The sequence below is a fragment of the Notolabrus celidotus genome, chromosome 7 (genome assembly GCF_009762535.1).
Source record: "Notolabrus celidotus isolate fNotCel1 chromosome 7, fNotCel1.pri, whole genome shotgun sequence".
In the NCBI taxonomy this organism is placed as follows: Eukaryota; Metazoa; Chordata; class Actinopteri; order Labriformes; family Labridae; genus Notolabrus; species Notolabrus celidotus.
In genome coordinates this window covers 5,113,752-5,136,150 of record NC_048278.1, presented here as the reverse complement: position 1 = coordinate 5,136,150, position 22,399 = coordinate 5,113,752, and the positions used below count along the sequence as shown (strand labels likewise).

The window sequence follows — 22,399 nt, the reverse complement described above, 5'->3', positions numbered from 1 at the left end:
TCAGTGTCAGGAACCATCCAACCAAAGCACAAGAGCTGGCATCCACAACTGTGACCCTGACTAAGACAGACAAATACCAGAAGCTTGCACAACTTACGGTAATGTGGAAGTGCAAACAGCATCAAAGTTGACACAGTGATTATTTAGTTTCGGGTAGTGTGTGTCTGTTTGTTTATTCAATGCTCAGTCCAAACATGCATTTATTTTGCAGCTCTTCTTTTGTTGTTGAAGGTTAAAAAGGTTTCAGAAAGTTTTATGTTTGATTTTAAAAAGTGTGCAGATGACATTAGTATTGGATCAGTGATGTTGTTTACTGGGAAACAACACTTAGAATAGGGAACATTTGAAGTTGCAAAATACTCCACAGAAAAATCTTTAAAATCTGAGGATGAGGCCAAATGAACCACGAAGCAACTCTCCAAAGAACAAAGTGCATTTTTAAAACAGCAGTTATTATTTCATTGCACTGAACACATTTAATATGGGGACGTTGGCCAACAACTACTGCTTTAGAGCAACAAGAGGTTAAAGGGTTCAAGGTTTCTTTATCATCACTGGGGGGATTTGTCTTTCAGTCAGCGGTGACATAAACAAAACAGTACAACAAGTCACACCAACACGTTCCCAATTTAAAAACTTTCCTTACTTTGACTCCAGCAGCCTGTTGCACCAGCTGTGCATAAGTTGTGTCCTAAGTTTGGGTGTAAAGTCCTCACTAAACCATACGTTGAAACTAGTTAGTTTGTAACTTAAGTTGTGTCATTGTTTGGTTTCACCACAGAGACATAAAGTTCATCTTAACTAGTAGACCATAACGTCCAGACTAACCAAAACATTGTCGCAGATATGATGTTTACACTTCCAGCAGCTAATTGGTGGAAAGCACCAATTTAGGTGTTTTAGTAAGGTGATAAATATAGCCTAAATCCTTAATATACGGTGTGTATAATAACAGTGACATTGAGTGGTAAAATGATCAACTAATACTTAGGAATGCAAATCTTGGTCATCATATTTTTCCAAAGGATTTAATCACTTGTGGAAAACGCGTTGCCGACGTAATATCATCCTCCAAATCATCCCACCTTTCGATGCACCATGGCAACCGATATACTCTACGGAGGACTTTACACCTTCTAGGAGCCAAGTGTAAGAATTAAGTTGTTACTTAGGCTTACGTTGGAACTATCTCAGCTGGTGCAACGCCCAAAACCTCAGTAGAGTGTAAACTCCATCCTAAATGAGAAATCACGTTCAATCTAGGCTACGTTTGAGTTTATGCACAGCTGGTGTAACAGGCTGCTGGACTGTTTGTGATGCAACAACCACGAGTGTAATGGTATCCATTGGCAGCCTTTTCATCCCAATAACTATATTTGCTGAGATGTTTCTAATCTACTAATGTGATATTCTTTATCATTTTAAAGTAAGTGAACTGTTTTCCAAATCATTTTATAATAATAATAATAATAATAACTTTATTTGTATAGCACCTTTAAAAACAGATGTTTACAAAGTGCTTTGACAAACAAAGCATGGCAGGATTCAAAAGACAAATGAACCTTTGACAGACAGAGAGGAGAGGAGGAATTCTAACAATGCAAAATCAAAAAACAACACAAAAGATTAACAAGAATAAACGCAAATTAAACAGAATAAAGAGATGAGACAGTAGACGATAAATTATTAGAGGTTTTTTTTAAAAACACATTAATAATTAAACAAAGAAAAATAGATGAGTAAATAAAATCATCAAAGGACAATAAAAGCTTTTAAGAAGAAGACGACATCACATTGGAGAAAATGGAAAAGGATAAATTAGGAACATTAAAATAATAAATCCAAAATAAATCAAAAACATACAACAATAATAAAATAAAATTTCAAATGAAATTAAAACAATTAATTAGTTGGATAAACATAACAAAAAAAAAAAATTAAAAGTGGTTAAAAGGATGAAGTCACATAAATCAAGTCTGTAGAAATGAGTCTTAAGAAGAGATTTAAAAGATGTCACTGACTCTGCGAGCCTTATCTCCACGGGGGGGTCGTTCCAAAGTCGAGGGGCTCTGATGGAGAAAGCTCGACCCCCTTTGGATTTGAAACCCGATTCTAAAAGGACCAGAAGAGCCCCACCTGAGGATCTAAGGCCACGAGATGGCTCGTATGGTGTTAGCATTTCCGTAATGTAGCCTGGAGCGAGACCCAGACGAGCTTTAAAAGTGGTCAGTATAATCTTAAAATCTATTTTGAAAATGCAGAGGAAGCCAGAGGAGAGAAGAGAGGACAGGATGTGATGTTGTCTGTTAAAACCAGTTGACAACTCTGCTGGAGGCAGAAAAGAGCACACAGCAGTACAAGTATTTGTCTGTAGTCTTAATGATCTCAATCAATCCTGGTCCTCTTATTTGTTGTGTCTCCTCTCAGATCCCTGCAGGGGACTTCAGCAAGGATCCCAACAGGAGGCAGTACGTAGTACTACAAGCTCAGTTTCCTGGTCGGCTACTGGAGAAAATCGTCTTAGTCTCCTTCCAGTCTGGTTACATCTTCATCCAGACAGACAAGACCATCTACACTCCCAATAGCAATGGTGAGTCCCATAAGCGTTTCTAGCCCATTTTTGGGGGAGCTGAAGCACCTCTAAATTGAATCCAAGCACCCCTAAACAATTTTTTTTACTGTATGTTGTTTTTAACAAGCTACAAAAGTTTCAAAACCATACAGTACTTGGTTGAAACGTAATATTTTAACAACAAAAATACAGCAGCTCCACCGCGTTTTACATGTTGTGCATTGCATTTCAAATGAAAGTCCAAAAAATAAGTCCAATGTCAGTTTTGAGTATTTTTGGTACTCACTATGGGGGGCTGGTTTACTCCAGAAACATACATACTGTTGATGTATATGTTGAGGAGCTGCTGTATCAACATGAGTTGTCTTTCCCCAGAAATTAGGGTTACCATATGTTTCTTTTATGATTCCAATCCATCCCTCCTTTGCTGTGGCTCAACATTTAAATAACCTTTATCAGATTTGATGGTTCACTCACAGACTTTCCCAAAAAGTGTTATACTTTTCTTTCACAAATGTGGGAATGAAATTGCATTAAAATGTACAAAACAGTGAAATTTATCTTGCACGGCTCAGCACCCCTAAACATCTGATCCTAGAATCACCCCTGGTGAGTCCATATCATTGTGTATCATGACTGCATCCTCTGTGTTCAGCTACATGTTTTCGTTTGGTATTGTATATGAGAGAGCCTTTCTTTCTGTCCCCTGCCTTTCTTTGTCAGTCTTGTACAGGATGTTTGGAGTGACGCCTGGAATGAAACCCGTGGAGAGGGGAATCAACCCTGAAACCGATGCTTCGATTAGCATTGAGATTGTGGTACTTTAATGTATCTTTCATAAATACACAACTTACAGAATTTTACACTGATTAAGATCAAAAGCCAGGATATAAAGAGGTCAGTTACATTTTTTCCAAATGTGAAAATTTGAAAAGCTCCATTTTCAAAACTGTCTCTTGTTCTCGAAGACACATGATGGCATCATTGCAGAAACCAACCTCGTCTCTCTGAAATCAGGAATATACTCTGCAGGTTACAAACTGGGTGAAGTAGTCAGGTGAGTTGTTTCCTAGTATTCATTGTGAAGATGCAGGGGGCTTTGGGTTCTAAAACCTTGTCCCTGTGTGTGTTTTGAAGTACGGGACTTTGGAAGGTGGTGGCAAAGTTTCAGAGCAACCCACAGCAGATCTTTTCTGCAGAGTTTGAAGTAAAAGAGTACGGTGAGTCCATCATTTTACACAACACCTGACTTAAGGGGATTTTTTGTCTTTTGAAGTGGGGTTGTATGAGGATCTCGATATTCGGCTTTCACAATCACTCGTTGTTCAGTTCGGTTGTGGTTGTTGTCTCTTTCAAAGACCAAGATACAAACAGCAGATCAGTGTAAAGACATGCCTATACTGTATCGTGAAGCCTGACACAGTGGCTCTCTGGTGGCACAGTAAAGCAAGTTTCTTATATAGCAAACATTAACCCCAGCTTTTGAGTTTTGGTTGGGCTTTCAGAAAAGAAAGCTAATGAAGTTATAGCAAATGAGCCCCGTCTATTTCTGTGTTGTTACTCCAGCCAGTTTTCAATGAAGAGCCGACACTGACAAGTACTTTGAGCCAGAAGTTCCCAAACCTTCAGCCTCCGACCGCCAAAATAAAGGTGTTAAAGACTTGCAACCCCCATTGTCCCTCGAAGTTATCGAATATTGCTTCAAACTTAATTTAGCTCCTCTAGAAAATTAGCCTACCTGCTGCTACTGATGCTTTTGTTAATTCCCTGTAACGACCAAAATCCACTGGTCCGTCTCAGATCCGTCACGGCACCGGATCTGATAGGTTTCTATTCTAGCCAATGTGTTAACTTCCACTGGATCCGCTCCATTGCGTTCGGGCTACGTCTCCAATCCGGCAGGTCTGAGCCCTCCTAATCAGATACACAAGACTTCTATTTTTGCCGGATGCCGGAGCACGACGCATCAATCTCAACAGAGCAGATGGAGCGGGACAGGAAGTCAGGCACCAAAACAAAATGAAAACATCCGGTTAATTTTCAGAATAAAACACTCTGTGTTATCACCAGATCGTATTTCACTTAACTACAACAACAAACCGTCATGATGAGCGGAGCCAGGCCTGGAGGTCAGAGGTTTTCAGAGGACCAGAAAGACAACATGGATGAGGAGAGGAGGAGGAGAATCCTTGATGCAGTAGTTACAGCAGGAAAACCTCGGTCACATGACTCCAGCTGTCCAGCGGTCCTGCTGAAAACCTTCTGAAAATGCAGCCGGTGGGTGTTGAGTGATGAGAGAGCACGAGCCGGACCGGACACAGATCTGGTGACCTGAACTCTAACTTCAGGAGTTATCTGGCAACAAAGAAAGGCAAAAAAAAGAACCAAACATTTTTATTACTTGGGGCGCTGGTGGCCTTGCGGTCTAAGCGCCCCACGTACAGTGGCTATAGTCCTCGTCCCAGAGGTCACCGGCTCGATTCCCGGCCGCGACCATGTACTGCTTGTCTTCCCCCACTCTCCACTCCCCATGCTTCCTGTCTCTCCTCAGCTGTCCTGTCATGAAGGCAAAAATGCCCCAAAAGACCATAACTAAACATTTTTATTACAAATTGAACTACTAACCTTCTGGAAGACAACTTCTTGACCCCCAATCCACACTTTGGGAACCCCTGCGTTTAGCAACCTCACTTCAAAAGAAACAAACCGGTCCTTTAAGGTTTAGGCTCTAAGAAAAGAATTAAATGTTTCAGTGCTGCCCAGTTTTGAGGTGAAGCTGATGCCTCTGAGCCCCTTTTTCTATGTGGACAGCCCGGAGCTTACAGTCAACATTGAAGCTAAGTATGTTCTTTATGTTTAAAGACTAGAGATTAGGGAATAGAATATAAGGCTACTGCTCATACATTGTTTGGGAGTGAGAACAAATTGATGGCATAGTAATGTTTTTCGTTGATGTTGTGAAATGTTGACCATTTCTGTTTTTGTCTGGCGACATGTTTTAGGTATCTGTTTGGTGAAGAGGTGGATGGGATGGCATTTGTGGTTTTTGGGATTTGGGAAGACAACCATAAATCAAGCTTTCCGAACTCCGTCCAGAGAGTGCCGGTGAGCATGTGGTTACACTCCGATACATCTCTTTCTGTCAGTCTGCCACTGGATTGATCGGCTTGAGTTCTTGGTATTTAGGATTTAATTCTATAACAATACTGGTGATAAAAGTGTTGAAATCTAGCCTCAAGTCCTTAATGTTTAAATCAGAGTCAGGTCTGAGTCCCTAATACATGAGTCCGAGTCCAAACCGAGTCTTTAAAGCAGCACTGTGTCACTCCTATTTATTGTATGACCCATGGCTGACTGTGTGGGACCTTTTGGATGCGTAGAACACATTTCATTTATCAAAGTAAAACATACAATGTGTGTATATTTTCTCTCAATAAGCAAAAGCTAACAAATATACATTTATCTTAAGAATAGCTCATAACCAGAGCACTGCATCGTACAACTGAACTGGAACATAACACATCACTTAACAATACCGAATAAATACTGACCATCTATGGGGCGCCGTTTGTAAAGTTGTGCACACTGAAAATAACACCAACATTTCTCCACATTTAGCTCCAAAGCATCAGAAAAAATATATTGTGAATTTTTTTTTTAACATTTAGAGCAATATTTGTGATCCTCACATATAATTCTGTTGTGAAAAATATATTTACAATCACTGTTAAATCTAAACGCTTCATATAAGTATACATTTTTAATGTAAATGTTAAATATAAATGTTAAATGTTAAATATAAATATACATTTTAAATTTAATCTAAATGTTAAATATAAATTTAAATGTTAAATCCCTGGATGCTATAAAGAGATTTCCCAACGCTCAGAGACAGAACTGACCCAGAGCCTGTGAAGCCTTTGTAATGAGCTCCGCCCTACAGCGTAACGTCACAAGATGCTGTGTGCCCTGTGACGTTTCGTTCTACGGCGGCTGTGAATCAAAGGAAACCCGGAAGTAAAACCCCGTTTTTTAAACTCTAATAACTAACGAAAAAGAAACTTTTCAGAAAAAAGAGGCCTTGGACACAAAACAGTCAAATACTAACTACATATCACCACAGCATACGGATGTGAGAAACATTCGTACGACGTGTATTTATTTTTTAAAGTTTGACTGCTCCCCCATTCAAATGAATGGGGGAGACGGATTTTTTGACCTATACTGCAGCAAGCCACCAGGGGGCAGTCACAGTGCTGAAAGCCTCACCACCAGGGCCGTATCCGGCACGCTTGGTTTTCACTCATTCAGCAACATGCTCCCCCTACTGGCTAAAACTGGAAGGGTACAATTATAAACAAATCTTAGACCAACCCTATCGACTGCCTGTATGAATTTACATTTTTTCATTAGAATAATTAATTCACATTTTAACGTTTATTATGCATCATTTAATATCTATATATTATATGTTAGTCTTCCGTGTTAAATCCAAGGTGAGGCAAGTCTTGTAAATCAGGACCGAAGTCAGTGCGAGTCAGAGTTCTGGACTCACGTACTACAGCACTGGATTCTAAACAATTCATGTAGGGTTGAAATAAGAATTTGCACCTTCACATCAAGGTCTTATCTACTATTTACAGTCTGTAATCCAGCATTTTGATATTTTCTTACATCAGATTGAGAGAGGTTATGGAGAGGCCACACTGAGCAAGGAGCACATCACGCAAACCTTCAAAAACATCTCCAAACTGGTGAAGAAGCACATATACGTTGCTGTCACTGTGCTGACGCAGAGCGGTAAGAGACAGACTTGTGTTTGATTACGATTGAACTACAGCACCGCAAGGGAGAAGTGGAATATTCAAAGTGTTTGTGTGTATCTACAACAGGTGATGAAATGGTGGAGGCAGAGTTAAGAAGTATCCAGATCGTAACATCACCTTATACCGTCCATTTCAAGAGAACGCCCAAATTTTACAAACCAGGAATGCCCTTTGATGTCATGGTATCGTATTTATTCATACTTACAGAACAAATGAGACTGCCTAACCAATGATCGATGCTTTCACTGGGTTTGCAGGAGACGTGTAACATAGACAAGAGTATGGTTGGATATATCTTAAGTGTTCGTCTGTTTTCACCTCTGATGGCAGATTGAGGTTTTGAATCCTGATGAAACTCCGGCTAGTAATATTCCAGTGAAGGTGGATCCAGGCCAAGTGATGGGCTATACTGGAGCCAACGGCATGGCAAGGGTGACCATCAATACAGGGGGAAACATTAACTCACTGCTTATTAACGTAGGTCTTTGTTTGATGGTGTGATTTTAATCTGCTGTCTGCAACTTATTATAAATGTTTTATAACATGTCCAAGTGTGTGTTTCATATTTTTAGGCAACGACTGCCGATTCTCGTATTTCAAGTGAAAGGCAGGCATCGGCCACCATGCAAGCTCTTCCACACAGAATGAGGAACAACAATTACATCCACATAGGTGAGAAACATCCTATGTTAAAACAATGGATGGTAAAATCAATGGTGCAGGTGGTGGCAGTGCTGAAAGACTAACTCCCTAACTGCATTAATTTCCCTCATTGTGAAACGTTTTCCTCTCAGGGTTGGATAAAGCTGAAGTAACAGTACGAGAAATTGTAAAAGTCAACCTCCTCTTCAACAGACAGGAAAATAGAGAATACGACATCACGTACCTGGTGAGAGATTATTTGAATCTACTTCTCTGTATATTGGGACAAATACATGAGTTCAGCAGTCTGCATCGTATCCTCCCATGTTGCACTAAAACGTTGTTGTTTTTGTATCTGTGTGTCCCCAGATCTTGAGCAGAGGGCAGCTGATTAATCATGGCAAATATAGGGCAAGTGATGAAGTCCTCATTGCCATGTTAATCCCTATAACCAAAGAAATGATGCCATCATTCCGTATTGTAGCCTACTACCATACAAGTGATCAGCAAGTGGTATCGGACTCTCTGTGGGTTGATGTCAAGGACTCCTGCATGGGCGTGGTGAGATGTGTAGCAGAGATGAACCCAAAAGGGAATGATACAAACTACCATATTTAAAGTAAACAACAAATCATCTCTCTGCCTCCCGATTTAGTTGAAGTTGGAACAAACCGATCGTGAGTCGTACTATAAGCCGCAGGAATCCTTCAATCTGAGGATAACTGGGGATCCAGGGGCCACAGTGGGGCTGGTGGCAGTTGACAAAGGCGTGTACGTCCTGAATAACAAGCACCGTCTCACTCAGAAGAAGGCAATTACTTTCTCTTTACCTCCCCGAATCTTTTTTTAGAGGCTAGCCAAGTACGTTAGTTTAAAGATGATCAAAACTTGCATGAGTATAGTTTAACTGGCTGTGGATAACTTCTACTCTCTTCAGGTGTGGGACGTTGTAGAAAAGTACGACACAGGCTGCACACCGGGTGGAGGGGAGGACAGTATGGGTGTATTCTATGACGCTGGGCTGTTGTTTGAGACCAGCGCTTCTGGGACTCCATACAGACAAGGTGAACCGACTTAAGACTTCACTATGGCTCTTATTGGTCTGTGTTTATACAGATATGTTTGCCTTTACTGCTCATGGTTATATATTAGTTCTATGCAATGTGAAGCTAGGGGCAAACGGAAACAAATGATGTTCCCTGTCAAGTAAACACTTCACTGAGACAAAGTAAGTAAGTAAGTAAGATTTATTAATAGAGCACCTCTCAAGAATAGAGGTCACAAAACAAGGTGCTTTAAAACAACAAGGAAAAAACAAACTTAAAAGGCAAAAAAAAGATTGCAATTAAATACAAAAACATGGCATCAATCAATCAATCATCCATCCATCCATCTTCTTCCGCTTATCCGGGTCGCGGGGGCAGCAGTCTCAGCAGGGAAGACCAGACACTCCTCTCCCCGGCCACTTCCACCAGCTCTTCTGGGAGGATACCGAGGCGCTCCCAGGCCAGCTGAGAGACATAGTCTCGCCAGCGTGTCCTGGGCCTTCCCCGTGGCCTCCTCCCAGTCGGACATGCCCGAAACACCTCCCCAGGGAGGGGAGACGCCCGGGAGGCATCCTAACCAGATGCCCGAACCACCTCATCTGGCTCCTCTCGATCCGGAGGAGCAGCGGCTCTACTTTGAGCCTCTCCCGGATGTCTGAGCTCCTGACCCTATCTCTAAGGTTGAGAGCTTTGCCTTCTGGCTAAGCTCTCTCTTCATCAGGATAGACCAGTACAGTGCCCGCATCACTGCAGACGCTGCCCCGATCCGTCTGTCAATCTCCTGCTCCCTTTTCCCCTCACTCATGAACAAGACCCCGAGATACTTAAACTTCTCCGTCTGGGGCAAAGACTCCCCTCCGACCCGGAGAGGGCAGGCCACCCTTTTCCGACTGAGCACCATGGCCTCAGACTTGGAGGTGCTGATCCCCATCCCTGCTACTTCACACTGAGCTGCAAACTGTCCCAGCGCGAGCTGGAGGTCACCGCTCGATGAAGCCAGTAGGACGACATCATCTGCAAAGAGCAGAGACGGAATCCCAAGGCCACCGAACCGGAAACCCCCCGCCACTTGGCTGTGCCTAGAAATTCTGTCCATAAAAGTTATGAACAGAACCGGTGACAAAGGGCAGCCCTGGCGGAGTCCAACCCCCACCGGGAACGAATTCGACTTACTGCCGGCAATGCGAACCAAACTCTGGCTCCGACAATACAGAGACTGAATGGCCCGTAGCAACAGGCCATCCACCCCATACTCCCGGAGCACCCCCCAAAGGATACCTCGGGGGACACGGTCGTAAGCCTTCTCCAGGTCCACAAAGCACATGTGGACTGGTTGGGCAAACTCCCATGCCCCCTCCAGCACCCTCCCGAGGGTGTAGAGCTGGTCCAGTGTTCCACGGCCAGGACGAAAACCGCATTGTTCCTCCTGTATCCGAGGTTCAACCAACAGCCGGACTCTCCTCTCTAGCACCCTAGAGTAGACTTTCCCAGGGAGGCTGAGGAGTGTGATCCCCCTATAGTTGGAACACACCCTCTGGTCCCCCTTCTTGAAAAGGGGGACCACCACACCCGTCTGCCACTCCAGAGGCACCGTCCCCGATGTCCATGCAACGTTGCAGAGGCGTGTCAACCAGGACAGCCCTACCAACCAGGACAGCCCTACAACATCCAGAGCCTTGAGGAACTCGGGGGCGGATCTCATCCACCCCCGGGGCCCTGCCGCTTCAGAGCTGTTTGACTGCCTCCGCGACCTCGGCCCCAGTGATGAACGAGCCCACCACCAAATTCCTTCCATCGCCCGACTATACTCTCAGTCGAGGTCAGCAGCTCCCCATCCACACTGTAAACAGTGCGAACAAAGGGCCGCCTCCCCTTCCTAAGCCGTCGGACAGTTTGCCAGAACCTCTTCGAGGACGACTGAAAGTCTTCCTCCATGGCCTCACCAAACCTCTCCCACGGCCGAGTTTTCGCCTCGCCAACCGCCCGGGCCGCAGATCGCTTGGTCTGCCGGTACCTGTCAGCTGCCTCCAGAGTCCCACAAGCCAGCCACGACCTGTAGGACTCCTTCTTCAGCTTGACGGCACCCTTCACCTCTGGTGTCCACCAGCAGGTTCAGGGATTACCGCCACGACTGGCACCAGCAGCCTTGCGACCGCAGCTCCGGACAGCCGCCTCAGCAATGGCAACGTTGAACCGGGCCCATTCCGACTCCATGTCCCCCGCCACCCCCAGAACGCAGTCAAAGCTTTGCCGGAGGTGGGAGTTGAAAACCAGCCTGATAGGGTCCTCCGCTAGACGTTCCCAGCAGACCCTCACTGTTCGTTTGGGTCTGCCAGGTCTGTCCGGCACCCTCCCCCGCCACCTGATCCAACTCACCACCAGGCGGTGATCAGTTGACAGCTCTGCTCCTCTCTTCACTCGAGTGTCCAGAACATACGGCTGCAGATCAGCCGATACGACTACAAAGTCGATCAGCGATCCGCGACCTAGGGTGTCCTGGTGCCACGTGCACTTGTGAACACCCTTATGTTCGAACATGGTGTTCGTTATGGACAAACTGTGACTCGCACAGAAGTCCAACAACTGAACACCGCTCAAGTTCAGATCAGGCAGGCCGTTCCTCCCAATCACGCCCCCCCAGGTCACGCTGTCATTTCCCACGTGAGCATTGAAGTCCCCCAGCAGGACAATGGAGTCCCCAGTCGGGGCGCCTTCCAACACCCGTCCCAAAGACTCCAAAAAGGGTGGGTACTCTGAACTGCCGTTCGGTGCATAAGCACAAACGACTGTCAGGACCCATTCCCCGACCCGAAGGCGCAGGGAAACAACCCTTTCGTCCACCAGGGAAAACTCCAACACACAGGCAGAGAGCTGGGGAGCTATGAGCAAGCCCACACCCGCCCTCCGCCTCTCACCCGGTGCAACTCCAGCAAAAAAGAGGGTCCAACCCCTCTCGAGAAGGTTGGTTCCGGAACCTGAGCGGTGCGTAGAGGTGAGCCCGACTATATCTAGCCGGTATCTCTCAACCTCCCGCACCAACTCCGGCTCCTTACCCACCAGAGAGGTGACGTTCCATGTCCCAAAAGCCAGTTTCCGTAACCAAGGATTGGACCGCCAAGGCCCCCGCCTCTGGCCGCCGCCCAATCCACTTCGTACCGGACCCCTGTGAGTCCCCCTGCAGGTGGTGAGTCCACGGGAGGACGGATCCATGTATCCCATTCGGGCTGAGCCCGACCGGGCCCCATGATTGAAGGCCCGGCCACCAGGTGCTCGCCTGCGGGCCCCAACCCCAGGCCTGCCTCCCGGACCCTGACTGGTAGATGATTCCAAAGGAGAGGGGTCTGATAACTGAAGGCTCTACCTCCCATACTATTTTAAGAGACTTTAGGTACGACCAGCAGGCCTGCATGTTGGGAGCGTAGTGTTCTAGAGGGGTAATAGGGCGCTATGAGCTCTTTAAGATACAAAGGTGCCTGAACATTAAGAGCTTTGTAGGTCAGAAGAAGGATTTTAAATTCTATTCTCGATTTTATGGGGAGCCAGTGTAGAGAACCTAAGACTGGAGAGACATTGTAACGAAGAGCCCTTCGTTACTCATGAAGGATGGCTGTTGTGTTGTAAATATTGCACAAGGGTTTGGGCTCATTGCACTTTAATAAACAACACACAGTATTGACGGCACTTTGCACTTTATTAGCAATCTTTGCACAGTACATTTGCACATTGCGTATTTGCACATCTGTTGTTGTTTTTCTTATTAATTGATTAAGGAATTAAGCCGGAGTTAGGCAAACCATAGTGCGTGGTTGAGGTGTGGTTGTCCGGGGGTTGCCGGCGGGGGGGCGCTGCTCCACCTGGAGAAGAGAGGAGAGTTAGAAGGCTCCGATACAATGATTAACGTCAGCAATAAATAATCATGTGTGCAGTGAATATGAATGTGTGTGGTTGTATTAACGTTAAATTGTGCCAGGGCAGTAGTGCGAATATGTCGAAATTGTTTGTTTGACTTACCTGTGGTCGCTGTTCTGTGTCCGCTCCAGGGTGTTCCGGTTAAAGCTAGGGTTGGCAGTCTCGGAAAACCAGCATGACTTTGAATGTAGCATTTCCTCATGACTCCGTCTAACCCCTCCCCTCCTCCCTCGGACCTCCTCCAAAACGACGCCCCCCCGCTCACATGCACGAGCGCTGCTGATTCTCGACCATATGATGGTGACTGATTCAAAACCGGTCCTCACCAAAACATTATCATAGTGAAAGTTAAAAACACAAACAAACATGGCTGCTGTTAGTACTCACAACTATCATGCTAGCATTATCCAGTTGTTCCGGTGACACGATATCAGGAGAAAAGTTATAACACATGTAATACTGTGACAGCTCTACTGTTTGTTAAATGTGTTCAGTGTAGATGCTCTTAATTCCTACAGTGTTGACGGTCGGTGAAGGCATCAGGAGAGGTGTAGAGTGTGCGAGTGGGAGAGAGGAGAGACAAGAGAAGTTCTTCATTCATTCAAACATTGATTGTTGTTTTGTTGGTTGGCGTGATCACGGCCGACAGTGACCGGTTACAAAGCTCAACGTGTTCACGAATCGGCTCGTCATCACTACAGCGTCCAGACGGACGCTACAGTACATATATATTTTCTGTAGGACTTACTGAACGTCATTAATTATTCTGCTTGTTGGTGAGAGCTTTTTAGACTCTGATCCGGACTACAGTCCTGAGCAAAGCACCTCATCAGGTCAGAGGGGACAGGCCCGAGGACGAGCGAGAGGGGCAGTAAATAGAGTCAGGGGAAGTAGAGGGCGGAGACGGGGACTCGGAGGAGTGCACACCGGGGAAATGTACACGCAGGAGGCGGGCAGAACGGCAGGACGGGATTTGATTGGTTTAAAATTTGGGGAGCCAAAAAACGGTGATTGGTTAGTGTTTTCCCAGGTTTACTCCGGCTGTAGATAGCAGCTTTTTTTCACTCTTTTTTAGGAACACATTATGTATTGATTGCCATCAGGACATAAAGATCATTTTAACCAGTATGACAAAAAGTGTATCTAAATCTGATTACCAACCCCAGCTTTAAAAGATTCCCCGAGGAACGGACACCCACATAAAGGTTCCGGGGTGGGACCAGAGCACAAATTGGTCAGGGGGGAGTCTGAATTTAGCGGTGCAAGGGAATCAATTAAATGGCATGGTTTAGATGTATTTTAGGAAATGTGGGAATTATAAAATGTTGTTAATATTGGTGACATAAAGTCAGGAACAGGGGAAGGTGTCTAAGTTAATTGGGGAGCAGAATAAATTATTTGTGAACACCTCCAGATGGTTTGGTCCAGGAGGCCAATTAGTGCCACACTATAAAAGGTGCCAGTTATAATCTGTCTGTGTTCGTTGTTGGTTGGTGTCTGATGTCGCTGTGGCTGTTTGTGTAATAAACCAGTTTGTGGTACACCTGAACCACCGCCTGTGATTTTGTTCATCATGCCTGCTGTATCATCCAGCCGCTAAAGGGTCATTCTAACACATAAAAACAGACATTGAAGCATTGCTAAGACATGGGAAAAGAGAATTACAATAATCCATCCAAGATGACACAAAAGCATGACTAATCATTTCCAGCTCAGCTGTGGACACAAAAGGTCTGTGTTAGGCGATATTTCTTAAGTGAAAGAAGAACGAACGAACCAAATTATTTACATGCTGGTCCAGGCTAAGGGCCTGGCCCATTTGGACTCCTAGATTGCGTAGGGCAGGTTTAACAGCAGAGGACAAAAACCCAAGGCTTCTCCTCACCTCTGGAACAACACAGTCAGGAGCTGAGATAAGAATTTCAATCTTATCTGAATTCACCAGGTAATTCTCTGCCATCGAACGCTGCATACAGGATCGACAACTTACAGATATTATGGGGTTCAAAAGGCAAGTACAGCTGAATGTCACCTGCATAGAAGTAATAAGAAATGTCTTGAAAAGTTCTTATATGATACCCCAAAGAAAGGCTGAGCCTTTCTTACTGACTGACACACTCCTGCTTTCTCAGGCTTTATTTTGGGGCATGACAAATAACTGATTATCCAAATCAGATACAGACTCAGGGGTTACGCAAGTTATGCTCAATGTTAAATTGTTTTACTCATGTTCAACACTTTTTCACAGCCCACCACATACTGACTGAGGAGTGACATCACAGATACCATGCAGACTTTGTACTTGCTGTTTGTCTAATGTTTACATGTTTTGCATTTTCAGATTTGAAGTGTCCAGTCATCAGCAGGAGGAAGCGAGCCAGCACTATCATGGAAGTCAGAACCAGCCTGTGTAAGAATCATTGCTCCAGTCATCCTATTGATTACAAATGTCACTGAACACATGCATGACTACCATCCATTTATGCATCATCACTTTGTTTTTTTTCACAACAAATCACCTCTTTCTCTCCTCTTTGTCTTTCACCCAGTGAGTCAGTATGAAGTCAAACTACAGCATGACTGTTGTTTAGACGGTATGAGTGACACCTCTGTCTCATACAGCTGTGAGAGGCGAAGCGAGTACATTTTCGAAGGCCCAGCCTGTGTCGAGGCCTTCCTGAACTGCTGCAGGCAGATGGAAAGCCAGCAAGCAGAGAGGAAGGAGGAAGGCCTCATACTGGCTCGCAGTAAGTGACTAAGTGAATTAAAACCTGGTGTTGGTACGTGCCATTGTGTCACAGAACAAAGCTTATAAAACTATTTTTAATCACACTTTAGGTGAGGAAGATGATGCTTATGAAGACACCAGTGAAATTGTTTCTCGCTCCAAGTTCCCTGAAAGTTGGCTGTGGAAGGATGTCATACTGCCCTCGTGCCCTCAGCAAAATCCTGGCTGGTAAGACAACCGACTTTATGCATAGAAATATTGCCACAACTGTAATTTTGTACTAATTTTCTTTCCATCTAAACAGAATGTTTTTGATTGTTTATTTGTGTTGTCTTCGTTACAGTGAAAGCACATTTACTAAACGAAATATTCCCCTGCAAGACTCCATCACGACCTGGCAGTTTACCGGCATCAGTCTGTCAAGAACTCACGGTGAGAGGATCGTGTTTCAAAGCACAGTTTGACTTTTTCTTTACTTGTTTAAAGCTGGGGTTGGTAGTCAGATTTAGATACACTTTTTGTAATACTGCTTAAAATGATCTTTATGTCCTGATGTCAACCAATAAATAATGTGTTCTTAAAAAAGAGGTAAAAAAAGCTGCTATCTACAGCCGGAGTAAACCTGGGAAAACACCAACCAATCCCTGCCATCAGGAGCCAAATGATGAAACCAATCAAATCCCGTCCTGCTGTTCTGCCTGCCTCCTGCAAAGTGTACATTTCATGGGGGGGGGGTTAGACGGGGTGCTGAGGAAATGCTACATTCCACCCTAGCTTTAAGTAGAACATTATCTCTCACAGACATTTGTAGAACATCTCTTTCTTTGTCAATCAATCAGCCTACGCGAGCCGCCGCCGCCGCGAGCCGCCGCCGCCTACGCGAGCCACCGTTGCCTACGCGAGCCACCGCCGCCTACGTACGCGAGCCACCGCCGCCTACGTACGCGAGCCACCGCCGCGAGCCACCGCCGCGAGCCAACGCCGCGAGCCAACGCCGCGAGCCAACGCCGCGAGCCAACGCCGCGAGCCAACGCCGCGAGCCAACGCCGCGTTTGCGAGCCAACGCCGCCTACGTACGCGAGCCAACGCCGCATACGTACGCGAGCCAACGCCGCATACGTACGCGAGCCAACGCCACAGAATAAGATCCAGTCCCATCTTACAGACAGGACTCAGTCTGATCTCATCTTAATCCACCATGAGCAGAGCACTTTGCAGCATTTAGCAAGTTACAGTGGCAAGGACAAACTTCCTTTAACAGGCAGAAACCTCCAGCAGGACCAGACTCATGTTAGACACACATCTGCTGAGACCGTGTTGGAGAGAGGGATAGAGGGAGATGAAGAGAGAGAGAGATGATAGTGGTGAGACAGATAGCAGTAGTTGTAGCAGCTGGAGTCTGGCATGTCCACAGCAGCAGGCCATCTACGGCAGTGACTCAGAGGACCTTCTCTTGAACTAGTCAGATTTCTATAGCTAGAGAAAGCTTGTTAATTTTTAGGATGCTAAACATTTCTCCTTTCTTTTTGTCCCTCCAGCATCTTTTCCTTGTCCTTTTCCTTTATTTAATGTATTCATCTTGTCTTTTAAGGTATCTGTGTGGCTGATCCATTAGAGATCATCGTCCGGAAGAAATTCTTCATCGATCTCAAGCTGCCATACTCTGCAGTCAAAGGAGAGCAACTGGAAATCAAAGCTGTCCTACATAACTACAGCCCAAAACCTGTGCAAGTGAGTCAGTCCTCAGCTCTTGGGTTCAGAACAGACAGCCAGGTTTACTACAAACTTGGTATTCTGGGGCAACTTGACCAGTTTTTTATTTGTCTTCAATGTTGATGTATTTCTGTTCATTTCCTCATTCTTACCATCTTTTTAAAGGTGCGTGTGGAACTGGTAGAGGACGCACACCTGTGCAGTGCAGCTTCTAAGCGTGGTAAATATGTTCAGGAGGTCAGAGTCGGTTCCGGCACCACGCGATCCGTGTCGTACATCATCATTCCCATGCAAAAAGGAAAATTCCCCATTGAAGTCAAAGCAGTTGTCAAAAGGTCTTATGAACTGAGTGATGGAGTAAAGAAGATGTTGCTGGTGGTGGTAAGATAAACAGACCCATTTGTGAGTTAAAGTGCGACTTGCAGGTTACATTTTTTATCGTATTAATACGTAACTCTGTCTGAAAATAGAGGTCAGTAATTGTTTTTATGTTTTACAAGACCTCAGTGCACAAATTTAGAGAGATATGTGGTCATCTTTAGCAAAGCAACTGAAATATTTTTTCTTTTTTCAATATTGCATCATATAACGTAACAGACGGACTCTCCCTTAATATACACAGGATGCACAGCGTCGCGTCACGGCTGCGCAGTGCACATCGCAGCCAATACTTTCCCGTTCTAGTCAATGCTCATGTGGACACAGGGCGCTTCAGCGCGTCTCAGCTCCATCTCAGGAGCGTGCCCCCGTGATGCTCTGTCAGAGATATGCTATTTTCTTCGGAGCCCGAGCCTAGCATGCATCAACCTGCACAGAAAAGATCGATGTGGACAGGAAGTCAGGCACGAGGATAGCATGCAACATCCACAAATTTCAAAATAAAACACTGCATACGGACTTTAAATATCGTTTAGATTAGAAATACTCATCGATTGTGGATGTAAGCTACAAACAGCCACATGTCCAGGATCCAGGACGACTTCAACAGGACTTTAAGATGATCACTGTGTCAGAAGGTAACAGAACTTTAAGATGATCACGTGACCTGCAGGAAAGATGGCGGCTTAGCGTTTTCGCTCCCGCTCCTACTTCCCCCATTTCACTTAAAAACTACCTCTAATTTAATTTAACTTCCGTTTCCGAGTGTGTTGTGACATTTACAACATCCACCCTGTATGATGCCGAAACAAAGAAAGTCCGCCAGAGCTCCTGACCCTGACCACGAGTCATCTGATGACGGCGATGGCGAGGGTTTTCAGAATAACACGCTAGCCGAAATGCTAGAGACAGCCATGGTCAAACAGCGAGAGTTCATGGCTGAACAGTTTACTGGACTAAATGGAAGACTTGACGCAATAAAAGCTGAGCTGTCTCGTTGCAGTAAGGATGTTGCTAAGCTGCGTACTGACCACAGCTCTCTCCGCAAAAGAGTCGAGAAGACGGAGAAAACCACAGAGGGCTGCAAAGCTAAACTAGAGGACTATGAAGCTAAGCTAGCGGACTTAGGAAACAGAAACCGGAGGGACAACGTGCATATATTGGGTATCCCCGAGGACGCGGAGGGTCCCAATGCCTCCCAATTCATCTCCACAAATCTCCAGAAATGGTTCCCTAACCTGGGTGAGCAACAGATGGAAGTCATGTGAGCTCACCACATCGGCCCGCCGGCTACCGCCAACCGAGGTCCCCGGCCACTGATATGTAAGATGCTCCGCTTCACTGACCGGGACAAGATACTCCAAGCCTCGCGGAAAACACCTGTCAAGCTCCAGAACCGGGATATTCGCTTCTCAGCCGACTTCAGCAACTACACGGTAACACGACGCCGGGCTTTCTCGCTGGCCATGGAGGAAGCAAGGAAGCAGGGACTCCAAGCCTTTCTGCTCTGCCCGGCCAAGCTGACGCTCATCCGCGGGCAGGATCAACACATTTTCGTTTCCAGCACCGAAGCTGAGGACTTTCTCAACATGAAACAGGCGAGTGGAAAGGACTGATTGATCACCAGACAATAACTTGTTGATGAACATGCCTAGTGCTGATGGCTGATTTCACCTGTTCACTTAATAACTTTTACCATGCCACCTATCGGAATATTAGTTCATGGACAATAAGGTATGTTACCAGCTATAACCAATGCCCAGTTGTTTTAATGGCTTAGCTTTTTGGTCCATTGTCAAATTACAAAACATACAGAATGTTTGTATATTTGCATATTCCTGTTTGAAATGGTTTAACAACTTAACTTTGAAAGTTAAACTTTTATATTAGTCAAGTTCATAGCTTCTACAACTTAAGGTAGTTTATAGTAAAATCTGTCAATATTTGACAGATTTTTTTGAGGGGGGACGGGCGGGTCCGGTATGGACTCGCTCGCTTTCTCAGTGCCAAGTGCCTGATGCTCTTTGGGGAGGTTATCATTTTTTTTCTTTTGATGCGTTTTGGGTTTTTTTGTTTGTTAACTCTCCTGCTTCTTGAGGTGAGTTTAGGGGTTATTGGCGACAGGGATCAGGGGGGGATGAGATCTTCTTACCTTTATTGTGATACAGTCAACATTTTATCTGAATGTGTGTATAATGTAGGTCTACATACTTGGTCTCGACGACTTAACACTCTGCACATTGCTCAGCCCATTTTAGCCTTACAACAGTTTCATGATGACCTTACAGTTAGCTAGTTGGAACACAAACGGATTGAATGGACCAGTTAAACGTGCCGCTTGCTTGGATTTACTCCGTAGAAACCATATTGACATTGCATTTATCCAAGAGTCCCATCTCAAAACATCTGACGTACAGCGATTCGCTAATAGACAATATCATGTGGCAGCTTCGGCCTCTATTGATTCTAAAACCAGTGGCTCTCTCATCGTTCTGAAACGCTCTCTAACCATAACCATACTTGATCAATTTGGTAGTGAAGATGGCCGTATCTCTTATATAAAGTCCATAATTGCTGGTCGTAAATTAGCGTTCCTATCAGTGTATGCCCCTAACCAATTCGAACCCCTATTCTTCACCGCACTATCTGAGATCCTGATGGAGATGCTTGATTTTTCTATAATAATGGGTGCAGATATGAATGCGGTTGTGGACCTGGTTTTAGACCGCTCGGGCTTTGTGGGACACTGTTCTCATTCTCAAGGCTCTCTATCAGCCTCTTTGTCTAAATTTATATCTGAATTCAGCTTAATTGATGTATTTCGCGTTATTAACCCTACAGTTAAGCAATACAGTTTCTATTCTGGTAGACACAAAACATACTCCCGTATTGACTATATCTTAACTTCCAGCTCAATTTCTGAAATTCATAATGCAGTGCTTTCTCCCACTCCATTATCTGACCACAGCATTGGATTAGTTAAACTTACCTTACTGAACACACCGACCAAAGCAGCTCGCTGGCGTTTTAACACAACCCTACTTAAAAACGAAGAGTACTGTGCCTTCTTTAGGACAGAGCTGAGCAGATTTGTCACTGAGAATGCTGGTTCCGTGGACGACTCTCGTATATTTTGGTACGCTCTTAAAGGATGTATCAGGAACACCTCGATTTCTTTCGCTTCACATCTTAGTAAGTCTCGACTGGCCAAAATAGATGAACTCGAAAGCAAACTTACTTCCCTGGAACATCAACAGCAGCTCTCTCTCTCTGAAGCCAGGAAACAAATTATTGAAGTCACAAAAATCGAGCTCAATTTTCTGCTCAGACAAAGAGCTGAATTTTTAATCCACAAAACCAGAAGAACTTACTACTTCCACGGCCCGAGGCCTAGTCACCTTCTGTCGCTCAGACTTAAACGAAGTAAGACATTTACCAACATAACAGCCATTCGTTCTGGGTCATCTCAGACCATTTTAACAGAACCAAAAGCTATTAACAAAGGGTTTTGCAATTTTTATTCTAGCCTCTACACCTCTGAAGTCAATTTAGACAAAGACAGATGTATTAATTTTATACAGAAGGCAAATCTTCCAACCTTAAGTCAACATTTTTCTAAAGATATTGAGTCTCCATGTGCTGTTCTGTCTTTGGACGCAAAAAAAGCCTTTGACAGACTTGAGTGGAATTATCTCTGGATGGCCTTTGAAGCTTTTGGTCTTGGTACTAACTATATCAAGATGATTAAGGTACTCTATGCTAACCCCTCAGCTATGGTAATTTCAAGTAACATTATTTCATTACCCTTTCCAGTATTGAGAGGCTCCCGCCAGGGATGCCCTCTTTCTCCTCTTCTGTTTGCTCTCTCCCTAGAACCTCTCACGCAGACAATTAGGCAGCATCCCTCTCTCTCACCCATATCCTTCTGTAACACCTCACACCATATATCGCTATTCGCTGACGACGTTCTGCTGTGCATAAATAACGCGTCAATATGTATCCCGATAGTGTTAGAGGTGTTTGAGGAATTCAGCGCTTTCTCAGGCTATAAAATTAACTGGACTAAATAAGCGCTGATGCCCCTCAATTCACTCCTCGACACTGCCACATTGCCAACGCACATACCAGTAGTTAAGACCTTCAAATACTTGGGTGTGGATATCTACCCCTCTTTGTTTTCCATCTCTAGCAAAAATTTCCAAGGTATAATGAAACGGGTGGAGGCAGATCTGGAAAGGTGGACGCGCCTTCCGAATTCTCGACAAACACGCGTGTCAATTATTAAAATGGACATCCTTCCTAGAGTGAACTTTTACTCTAATATGATACCCCTTTCCCCACCTAAAGGCTATTGGAACAAGATGCATAAATTAACATCAAAGTTTATCTGGGGAGGAGGAAGACCACGTATCAAGCTAACTACTCGCCAGCGCAATAAACGTAATGGAGGTCTAGCTGTCCCTGATTTTAAATTTTACTCTTGGTCGTATGTGTTGCGACCACTGTCGAATTGGCTCGATCCCCAGACACAAATATCATGGAGACCTATAGAAGAACATTTAGCCTCCCCTCACCGACTTCGAGA

General features: G+C 44.8%; 1 protein-coding gene across 1 annotated transcript in view; it reads left to right on the top strand.

Moving 5' to 3' along the window:
- The first annotated feature begins 7,727 nt into the window (after positions 1-7,727).
- LOC117816013 (complement C3-like) overlaps positions 7,728-22,399 on the top strand; it is a 35,410-nt gene continuing 20,738 nt past the window's right edge. Inside the window, exons 1-12 of the mRNA XM_034688064.1 lie at positions 7,728-7,875; positions 7,971-8,070; positions 8,193-8,287; positions 8,410-8,601; positions 8,696-8,851; positions 8,978-9,104; positions 15,337-15,405; positions 15,545-15,742; positions 15,834-15,951; positions 16,067-16,155; positions 17,315-17,454; positions 17,602-17,817. Coding sequence (XP_034543955.1) covers positions 7,798-7,875; positions 7,971-8,070; positions 8,193-8,287; positions 8,410-8,601; positions 8,696-8,851; positions 8,978-9,104; positions 15,337-15,405; positions 15,545-15,742; positions 15,834-15,951; positions 16,067-16,155; positions 17,315-17,454; positions 17,602-17,817 — 1,578 coding nt within the window. The 5' untranslated portion in view covers positions 7,728-7,797. The remainder of the gene's footprint in view (positions 7,876-7,970; positions 8,071-8,192; positions 8,288-8,409; positions 8,602-8,695; positions 8,852-8,977; positions 9,105-15,336; positions 15,406-15,544; positions 15,743-15,833; positions 15,952-16,066; positions 16,156-17,314; positions 17,455-17,601; positions 17,818-22,399) is intronic.